This window comes from Etheostoma cragini, chromosome 7, assembly GCF_013103735.1.
Source record: "Etheostoma cragini isolate CJK2018 chromosome 7, CSU_Ecrag_1.0, whole genome shotgun sequence".
Taxonomy (NCBI): domain Eukaryota; kingdom Metazoa; phylum Chordata; class Actinopteri; order Perciformes; family Percidae; genus Etheostoma; species Etheostoma cragini.
The window spans coordinates 6,731,968-6,743,285 of record NC_048413.1 but is presented as its reverse complement, the minus strand read 5'-3'; the positions used below and the strand labels follow the sequence as shown (position 1 = coordinate 6,743,285).

General features: G+C 41.6%; 1 protein-coding gene across 1 annotated transcript in view; it reads left to right on the top strand.

The window, feature by feature from the left end:
• LOC117947912 (teashirt homolog 2) overlaps window positions 1-10,792 on the top strand; it is a 42,226-nt gene extending 31,434 nt beyond the window's left edge. Inside the window, exon 2 of the mRNA XM_034877270.1 lies at window positions 7,158-10,792. Coding sequence (XP_034733161.1) covers window positions 7,158-10,192 — 3,035 coding nt within the window. The 3' untranslated portion in view covers window positions 10,193-10,792. The remainder of the gene's footprint in view (window positions 1-7,157) is intronic.
• Window positions 10,793-11,318: the final 526 nt, after the last annotated feature.

The window sequence follows — 11,318 nt, the reverse complement described above, 5'->3', positions numbered from 1 at the left end:
CCCCCCCCCCCCCCCCGCCGCTAGTGGAAAACACAGTGGAGCTGAAGCCGCCCTGCTTCTGCTCCACCAACTGGAACTTTGTATCAGCCAGGGCAGAAAAGATCATCTATAATCTGACAAATATACACTGAGGCTTTTAAGCCTCTGCAGTTGTAATGTTATCCTACATGCTTGCCCAAATTGTTTATATTTACCTTTCCTTGTTAGCAGAAGAGGACAAATAGGAAACAGCTTTGTACGTATATTTTTATCTGCTGACACACAACCGCACAATACAGCTGATTTAGTAGCCAGTGGTTTGTTCACCCAAATTACAAAAGAAGCAAACCCATATTTTCTCACTTATCTTTAGTGGTGTCTAGCCATGCACATAGTTTTGGATTTTTTGGGCCCATATTTTGAAAGATACGTTGCCTCCTCAATGGAGTGGAATTTAGTTTGGATCTCACATATTTTCAGTAATTTTAACCCTTGTTGTTATCTTTCCGTCAAAATTGAAATTCAACACTTTGGTTAGGTTTTTTTTAGGTTAGAAAATAAGGCATTATTTAGACTAAAATGAAAGGAATGGATGTTGATGGATAATCACAGACTGGAATATGTCAACTTTTACACAATACTATTTCAAAACCATTTCAATTTGTTTTTCAAATGCTATAAAATTATATAAGAAACCCCAAAATGAATGAAAGTAGAGATTTGTACTTGCCTAAGAGCGTTGTGTGGAATCAATCATGTTATTTGGGGGAATTAAAAAGAACATTGATGTAGGAAAACGGGACAATTTGAGCCGAGGACAACATGAGGGTTAAAAGTATTCATACTATTAAGTGAAAGTAGTGCAATATATTTACAATATAATTAAAAAACCCGACCCACAAAGCTTACTTAAGTAAAGTAGAACAACTTCAAAATTGTTCTTCGGTATTATACTTAGTTATTTTTCCACTATTGCAGATTTGAAAAGAGACTCAAAACCTTGACAATGAAACCAAAAGCATCTGCTTGCCTATCTGAAAACACCCTGGGAACTTTATTAGGTACAGCTTTACAGCGTAATGCAACGTCAATCCGACACATCTGACACAAATTCTACATTTATGCCGATGATGAGCTCTTCTTACAAAGTGTCAATTCAGTTAAATGTTTATTATTAAGGTTATTTAGGCTGTTGTCTTGGATTGCATTAGATTGTACAGGTGTACCTAATAAAAAGGTCTACGTCATTTGTAGTTGTACCGACTCTTTAACAAATGTGCTTCTTAAGACTGGTTCTGTCCATTTATGTAATACTATCAAGTACACAGAATGCAAGGATGCACCTGTCTTTGTCTTGCTGGTCTGGTGAAGGTCTGCGAGACAGATTGGGAATGTTGTGTGTAGAATTGTCTCCGCCGGTGCTGAGAGGGGACCCTTTGGTGAGATGCAACACCAGGCACGCTGCATGTGATGCGGAGGCTGTGGCACGTTCAAAGTGATGACTTAGGTGCTGGAGTGCAGATTGCAGTGCTCTCCTACAGCTCACTTCCAATTAGGCAGCGGGCCGACTGATGCGTCTCGGAGCAGAAGCTTCTAGTAGGCATCAAAAGGAGCTCGGTGACATCACGGCGGGAAGGGGTTCCTGGAGCTTAAGGCAGGGCAATCGGTTGTGGCTCAGTAAATATCATGACTAGCGTCCCTGCATAGACAGACTTTTAGAAATTCCCACATTTGTATCATTGCATAGAAATACCCCAATGCTCAAAGGCTTTGCTGCGCTGCCTTTGGATGTTTTTTTTTTGTGTGTGTTTATTGGTGTGTCTGCATTCCAAAGTTCTGTGTTTTTAGTTAACAGAATGTTGGTTGGGAAAACATTTTTGATTAATTGCCATAATTATTGTGATCATTTTTGCCCAAATGAACAGCCAGATGGCAGGATATGGTGTCATATTTGCGATCCTGTCATTAATCTGGCTCTAGGTCCATCTGAGCACATTGTGCCGATTGCTGTGTTCACAATCTGTCCTCAAGTTGTCCGTGTCCTCTTTGAGCTGCAGGCTTTTATTTGATTATATTAGACTATAAAATATTAAAGTTGAGGGTGTGTGAAAGCAAGGCATTTATCTGCATGAATAGGTTGTGTTTAGTGAAGTACGTAATGCACTTTAAGTAACATCTCCTTCATGCATACAAAAATTAACATGAGTCTTTCCGTCTCGTGGTTTTGTAGTGAAAGCCTCAGAAAGATGTGACAAAACCACTTTGTTCATGGCTGCTTTTAAATCCACTTTGCATTACCTAACATATGGATTGTCCTTTTCTCCAGAATGTATACCACAATACAGTTAATAACCATGTAATGGTATGGACTCAGTGACCGTGTACATTTAAAAAATAAAATCCAGAAACGTGTTACAAAACATAAACCGATTTCCCTAACATTAGTTATTTGTAGTTCTCACTAAAATAATATGATAATAATATGTTTTCTTGTCACATCAGAACAGAGGAATATCAAAATATAATAAAGGTCTGGTAAATAAAATGTACAAAAATACAAACTTAAGAGATGAAACTCAAAGTCCTTTAAACAAAAACCCCTTAACAAAAACAAAGTCAGTGTTGCCAACAGGGACGTTGTAGAGCGTCCTCTGGTGGACAGACTATGCAACGCCAACGCTCAAAACATGGTCTGTATTTATTTTTTTAAATATTCATTCATCAGAATCATTTATTTGTCATTAAAAATTGTAATTTTTTCAATTAAAAAATGCATCCATTATAAATGCCTATACCTATATATCATGAAATGCCTAGTATCGGCCCGCTGATATACTATATCGGTCGGGCTCTACTGCAGAGTTTTGAAGTCTGTTAAGGACGTCATTTAGAAGTGTCAAAATGGAATGATGGGCCAGGTGGGAGCTAATGACGCAATCCTATTTTAAAGCAAATCAAAAACTATTTAATCCTGTGATATCAATTAACCTCCAGACAAAGTTTGTCAAAGGGAGCAGTCTGAATGGGATTGTTCTCTCTTTACTCTGCAGTGTCCTTGTGCTCGGGGAGACGGTTTCCTGACAGCGAACAATGAAGAGAGGTGTTTACAGATCTTTACAGATGGCTCCGGGGCTCAGAATTAGCTCTTCACCATTCCTCATGTGATTCCGTTCAGACTTAACTTCAGATGTGTCATCAAGACTATCATCAGGATGTCTAACAATACATCTATTTGATCTTGACGTGCACCTCTCACTGAGTTAGTCAGATATCACTGTCAAATATTAAACCTTGTGACACGTGTGTCTCATTCTAATGATAGCTCGCTGGAAGAAAATCACAAACCACTGTGGCTTTTAGAAACACGCCACCATGTTTCCAACCTCGCAAAAAGCTTCACAACTTTGGAATTATGTTTTGTACACGGAGTACTTTCTGACTGACATTACAGACCTATTTATAACAACGATTGAGCACGGTGACTAAGTGTTTTTAAGATGTACAGATGTAATGAATTGGGCACATTGCTTCCATGATGTGAGTGAAAACAGGGAGAAGAAACAGATGATAGTTACTGAGCCTGGAGGTTGTTCAGTGATCCTGACCTGCGTTGTTAGCGTATCTTTCTACCTATCCAGCAGGCCTGCCTTTTTCTTTTTTTTCTCCTCTTTTTTTTTGGGTTCTTTACATGGCATAAATCCAGGAGATGAAAATGTCATGGAGCAGGTTCATTTTGCAAAGAGGTTTTGATTGCCATGCGCGTGTAATTGATTGTTCCAAGGACAGGGGGAAATCTAGAAATGTCATAACAGTCCTGCTTAGGTCGGTCCCACCACAAGGCAATCAATGAGAAGTAAAAAGAGATATTGATTTGCGAGCAGCAAAAACTGTAGCTTGAGACAACCGGAGAGCGCTGGGGAAAGTGGCACAGACGTGCAGACCTGTCACTGGCACCTATGAATTACCCAATCTTCTCCGAAGATAGTGTTACCTCGGATACTCTCAAAGTCCTGCGCTGGGTATTGCAGCTGTCCATTAGCTAAACTCCTCAGATTGTCAGATTAATGAAGGAAATGTTGACCTTCCGAGGGATAAATGTTGATGTTCTCAAATTTACAAAAGTTTCTACTGACATGTTAACACTGGAAACAAAATGCCCTTTAACAGCTGGCACACACATTTCTAAAATGATTGACACATTTTGAAAAGACTCACACACACAAGGGAGACGGGATTGTACTCCATGAAGATACTAATGCTTAAAGTTAAGTTGTAAATATATTGGCATGTAAGGCTTTAGCAGCGATCCAGTTGACAGTAGGCTGCAGTGAATGTAGTAAATGTAATCTCTTTCTTACACAGCTAGCTGGTTTCTCTAGATGTGAGAGGAAACGGCATTTGGCTGCTTCTGTAAATCCAGGCCTTGCTATGCCAAGAGTCTTCTCTAACAGATAAAGGTTATAAACACTTCAACTGCCTGATTTATGATGGACACCTCAGGTTTTTTGACCTTTGCATATCTCTGTCTGAAGATATAAATTTGTAGTGACGCAGATTGGAGGCTTTACAGCAGTTTATGACATGCTAAATCTCACGCCAGGCATGCCAGCCTCTTGTTGTCTAAGGCTAGTTAGGCAGGGAGTTGCCTTGCCTGGACTCCCAGACAACATTTCCAAAGCAGGCATGTCCTATGTTTTTGTTATGGGCTTGTTGTGAAAGTTGTGAAAGAATGCGCTTGACAATAAGCAATTGCTACTCTCAGTCTTGATTGCAAGCTGACGCACCGCTCATACACTGAACAATGATGTTTGATGAGGCCTATCTGCAGTGTATTCTGTATTCTTTGACAAACTTGTTTCTCGTGTAACATAATGACCTTTTATCAGGGTGTTGTCTGTTGTTGTGGCATTGTCCGTGAATCTGATAATGTATGGGTTGGTAATGCAGCTTGGCACGGCAGTAGTGCTTTGGAAGACTGAGAGCTGGCAAAGCACGGTTACAAATGGTGTGAGAAGCAGAGTTAGACATGTGGGTATCTTGGAGTGATCCCTGCCAGAAGGTTAATTGGTGCCTCTGGATGCCTGCTACTTAGGGCATCTGATAGAAAGGCGTAGGACAGCAGGAAGGGCAGCTGTTAATCTCTGTCACTTCCACCCTCAAATACCACGATAAGGCACAAACATTCACATTAAAATTGATATAACTACATGTAAGTGGTTATTTCCGGGAAGCAGTACTTAGTTTTTTTTTTTAAACAGCCATTTATCTTACACAGAGGGTAGGGGAAACTGAACTGCATGTATCGGTGAATTCTAAGCTACATAACATATGCAGGAAATAGCCTTCACATGGTGGTAAATAGGAGCATCCCATCACTGGGCTGGAAAAATGCTCATCTCCCCACTTTGGTGTGCGTTCTTCCCAGTCGTTCTGTTTTAGTGACGACTTTTAAGAGAGAGGACATCAACTTGGAGCTTGTCATAGCCATTGGTTTTCTCCTTCACTGTAGATGTTATATATATAAAACCATAAATAAAACATACCTCTGTGCTCTTGACAACTCTCTCCCTAAGCATCAAGGGTGTTTTGGAGGCCATCACCGATCTCGGTTGGCAAATCAAAACGTCTCTCTTGCGGTGGATCAAGGTCATAGCACATTGGGGCACTTGGGTGTGCGTATGTGTGGATGTGGGTTTGTGTTTGTGTGTGTAGGCTCTTGTTCACGAGGCCCCATTCTCAGTGTTTGTTTTGAAAGTCCGAATCCCATCTCCATCCATTAGCTGGCAGGCAATTCACCTCCAGGGTTTCTCTTGAGGCACTGAAATATTGATAAATAAAAAAAATTGTATTTTCAGAAGGCAAAAAAGGGAAGACATTCTATGGGCCGCCCAGTGTGGGACTCCTGAGTGCTCAGCTTCAGCCATCCCCCTCATGGAGTGCCCTCTATTCAGAAGAGAAATATTAACCACATGAAATGCATAAGTGCCTGGACTGGGCTGTTATGTCCTATTCATATTTAACTCAGAGCATATCTGCCACGTCTCTCCTAAATGCACATTTTCCAGCATGACTGTGAGATGGAAAATGTCTCAGATATGGGACAACACTGACAAACTGCATTTACTGCAGGATGTCTTCAAAAGATATGCAGGCATTGATTGTGATATCGTTGTGTGGGTTGCCGGCTGTTTAGATTGTGAATAATCTGGAATAGTTATTGTCTGAAAAGACACTTTAATCTGTGGCTGTGTTCATATTTTGTTGAGCGGACCCTGCAGCCACGTGAAAAGCCCTCTGTGCTGAGTCAGAGTTTCCACTAATTGGATGATGGGAAATATGTCAATTAGAAATACTGTTGTTTAATTATCTGTTAATTGAAGCAATAATGTTTGTGCTCTATGAGTTGGGAGAGTGAACAGGTGAATAATGAAAGAAGTAATTGCTGTTTATGAGACTGTCGGGGAAAATATAATGACGTGACAGATTGCCAGTAATTTTTAAATTTTTATTTTTTTTAATTGTCTAGTTTTAACATGATAATTGAATCAGCTTTTCCACCAGCATGATCAACATCTCAATCAGGATTCACATTTGCAACATGTTTAAAAAGTTGCTAAATGGCTACATGTCTTCTTTTCTCATTGTTTTTTCAGATGAGCCTTTTAGAGTTTATGTTAAGACATTCTTTACACATTTCTTCGGGCAAGCCGAGATGTTTTCCACAACAGAAGGCTTACATTTTCATTGGAGTTTTGAGGCGTCCATAATCACTACGGAATAGGTCATTTACAATAACACTTAGCAGGCCCCAGACGAATCAATTTCCTTTTGTCACTCAGTGGCCAATGATTGTTGTAAACATCTCAACTTGAAGCCAGAAAAACCTTGGGCACAGCACTAAGTCAATGGCCTGTCGTGAATCACATGGTGCTGTTACACCAGCAGCAGTCTGTTAGTAAAGACATTATGTCCAGCTATACTCTCCAACCTCCCCAAGCACAAAGCAGCCGCCATTAGGTTGTCTTAAATGGCTTCTGTGACTTCTCACAAAAATGTATATACTTGATGCTGTATGTGGATTTGTTTCTAAATACTGTACCTTGGAAATGAAATTCATTAAACTGTTGTTTTACAGTGTGGGCCAGTGTCATTAACCTCCATGTCTCTTTCTTTTCCAGTGTATGAAGACGGTGTTCTTCAGGACTCCATCCCCGAGGAAGACGATGAGAACGACACTCAGACTGAAGAGGAATGCTCGGAGAAGACCAGCCCCAAAGTGTCCGAGGACAGAGAGCTAGACAACAAGAGCACCAACACTTATAGCAACCAGAACTCTCCCATTAGTGTCCTTTCCAATCAAGAGGCCGAGTTGGAGTCACGCCTTAGCGACACCAGTGACAGACTCTCCGACTTCAAAACATCCTCGCCACCTGAGAGCAAGAGGGATGACGAGAGCCCCAGCTCCAAACATAAAGAGGAGACGGGCGGCAGCTTGGAGAAGATGAGGGCAGCCTATGCAAACTTTCTTTCTGATTCCTACTGGACGGGAATAGGGATGGACTTGAAAATTGGCAAAAACACCAGCAAAGCCAACTGTGACAGCACCAACGGAAGCAGCAAGAGTGAGTTTGACTGGCACCAGGATGCGCTCTCAAAGACTTTTCAGCAGACCCTCTCCCCAAAACCTGCATCCAAACCTAACCTCTTTAGCTCTGTCCACCTGTACAGGCAAACCACCAAGCCCTGTGGCTCAGTGTTCACAGGGGCCAGTCGATTTCGCTGTAAGGACTGTAGCGCCGCTTATGACACTCTTGTGGAGCTGACTGTCCACATGAACAAGAGTGGACACTACCAGGACAACAACCACAGCAAACAGAGTAATTCCTCCGCCTCTTCCTCTAAATCTAGGAAACGAAATTTCCAAGATATGGAAGGAAAAGAGGATGCACAAAAGGTTTTGAAGTGCATGTTCTGCGGCCACTCTTTTGACTCACTGCAGGATTTAAGCGTCCATATGATTAAAACTAAGCATTACCAAAAGGTGCCTTTGAAAGAGCCAATCCCAGTAATCACACCCAAATTGTTGCCACCGACAAAGAAACGGGCCTTTGAAACGGTGAGACCTTGCTCCCCTGACTCTACAACTGGTATATCTGGCTACACCGAGGCACAAAGGGCCGCCGCCATTTCAAATGTTAACAATAATCGCTACGGCTATCAGAACGGAGCGAGTTACACGTGGCAGTTCGAGACGTGCAAGTCTCAGATTCTTAAATGCATGGAGTGCGGAAGCTCCCATGACACCCTTCAGCAACTCACCACACATATGATGGTTACCGGACACTTCATCAAAGTCACAAACTCAGCCTCTAAAAAGGGTAAACAGTTAGCGCTTGACCCCCTGGCCATAGAAAAGATCCAGGGTTTAGCTGAGCCTGCTGCCAGTGACACTGAGGGAGAAAAGGTTTCTCCAAAGAATCCTTCCCCCGGGACCTGTGAGAAGGATAGCCAGGGGGAAGGTACATCAGAAAAAATGGAAGAAACTGAAGCTAAGGATGACAAGCAAGAGAGTGAGGATCAAAAGGGAGGCAATGGGACTTTTAAGTACCCTTATCTCCGTGAGGAGGATCTTGAACAGGACTCAGGAGGAGGAGGGGACATTCTTAAGTCTTTAGCCAACACAGTGGCCTCTGCCATTAATAAAGCTCAAACAGGGACACCGAGCTGGAGCGCCTACCCGAGCATTCACGCTGCCTATCAGCTCTCCGGCATCATCAAAAGCGCCCCTCTCTCAGCATCTCCTCCTACTCAGCTAAAGCAGACATTTAACCACAAGCTGAGACCGATTGCCCCAAAGGGGAAGTTCTACCACGGTGCTGTGGGAGTTGAGGCTCCCCAGGGACAGCATCAAAACGTGGACATCAAAAAAGAAAAGGTTGGCATTAGCGATGGTAAAGAAAGTCAGAATATTAAGTTTGATCTGTTGGAGAATGATGACAGCGATTGTCAGGACGATTCCTCTTCCTCTTCAAAGCTTGATGCAGACTGTATGAATGAGGGGAGTGAAGCGATCAAAGGGAAGTTGAGCCCAGATTTCTCTGACAGAGGCAAGACACCGAGCCCCTCTGCCAGCAATGGACGCGGCACTACTTCAGAGCCTCTCAGTGACACTCCAACTCTACTTGGCATAAACCCTCTTAGTGCACTGCAGTCAGTTCTAAACAATCATCTGGGCAAAGCCAATAAGCCCAATAGTAACTCAAGGGTAGATAAACAAGCGGCCCACACCCAGTCTATTTTTGCAGACATTAACCGTAGCAGCGAGAAACCAGCTTTAATGCTTGGAAATGCTATAAGAAAGAGGCCTGATAACCCCTTTCTCTTTGTCAGTGATGACCAACCAATAGACCTGACGAAGTCTAAACACAGCAAGCAGAGTTCCTCTCTACTCCAGCCCTCCACCCCGATGCCCCAGAAATACGCTCTGTCCGACATCGCAGATATGGTTAAAGTTCTTCCAAAAGCCACGACGCCGAAACCCTCCATACCATCGAGGATCCCGACGATGAAACTGGAATCGGATGTCAGGCGCTTTGAGGACGTGTCTGCCGAGGTGTATTCCATCCACAAGCGTAAAGGTAGACAGTCAAACTGGAATCCCCGCCATCTTCTCATACTGCAAGCTCAGTTCGCCTCCAGCCTCTTCCAAACCTCAGAGGGGAAATACTTACTCTCAGACCTCGGGCCTCAGGAACGGATGCACATCTCCAAGTTCACCGGATTGTCCATGACCACCATAAGCCATTGGTTAGCAAACGTAAAATACCAACTGCGGAAAACCGGAGGGACCAAATTTCTGAAGAGCATGGACACCGGGCACCCGATCTTCTACTGCAATGACTGTGCTTCCCAGTTTAGGTCACCGGCCTCGTTCATTTCCCATCTGGAATCCCATCTCGGGTTCCAAATCAAAGACATGTGCAAAATGCCAGTAGAGCATCAGACCAAGGTAGAGGAGCCCGAACTGTCGAAGGCCCTCGGTGTCAGGGCCTCAGAGGCTCTAGTCACGGACGAGGACATGGACTCAAAGTTCAAATGTAAGCTCTGCTGTCGGACATTTGCCAGCAACCACGCAGTCAAACTCCATTTGAGTAAAACTCACAGCAAATCCCCCGACAACCATTCACAATATGTGGAGATGGACAAGGAGTAGTTTTTCATGTAATTGTCACTTGTTTCCTTTTCTTCCCTTTTTTATTTTAACACACAGGTCAGATATTTCATTTTTCAATTAGCTTTGTGTAGTGTGCATCATTATGACGTTTAAAAACATTTCATGGACCGCAAAGACACACTGGTTAGAAATTGTATAAGAAACACTAAGAGATACTTTTGCACCCTGCGCCACTGCATCACCAGTAATGAAATGTATTACTGCTTGAAGAAACATAATTGCTGATGTTTGCATGCAATAGCCCTGGCTATGACTACTATTTATTTGTATGATATGTCAAGTTTCAATTGTATTTCAAATGCAAAATAATGGACTAATTGTACTTTCCAACTTCTGTGATACAGTACACCTGCAGAAATGTGCAGATGTTAAAACAGGTAGCCCGACACACGATAACACACACGCAGCCCTGTACAGCGTATTGCTATGTAAAGATGTTTTGTGTTGCAATGATAGAAGAGGGAAAAAAGCACTTTAATAAATGTTTAATCACCAGTTTAGATTCTGTACATGATTCCAAAATAATTAGACTGTCTGGGGATAAAAAAAGGATATTTCACATGTAAATATGTTTTAGAAGAAAAACAACGTGCGTTTCATGCAACAAGGATAAGAGCTGACAACATCTGATAGCAAGACAGATGATACCTGTGATACCTGCACCTTTTTTTACTTATTCAAATAAAGAGTTAACATTTGATAACAGCTTGTATATCTTTTTTCTCTCTCCTCATTTTTTTTTCTGATGAAGATAGCAGCTTTAGTTTGTTTTTATAAGATTCAAAACACTTTGCTTATCACTGAGATCCCTGTTGCTGACCAACTATTAATTAATGGAGACAATGAATATACAGTATATATATATATATATATATATATATATATATATATATATATATATATATATATATATATATATATATATATATATATATATATATATATATATACATATATATATATATATATATATATATAATACCAACAAATTCTACTTAATATATTTTCTAGGCATGCAACCTTCGGAAACATTTTATTGAATTATTAGGTACTTTTTTGATTATAACTTGGAAGTGCCACAAAAAGAAGAATTAGGTAATTTGGT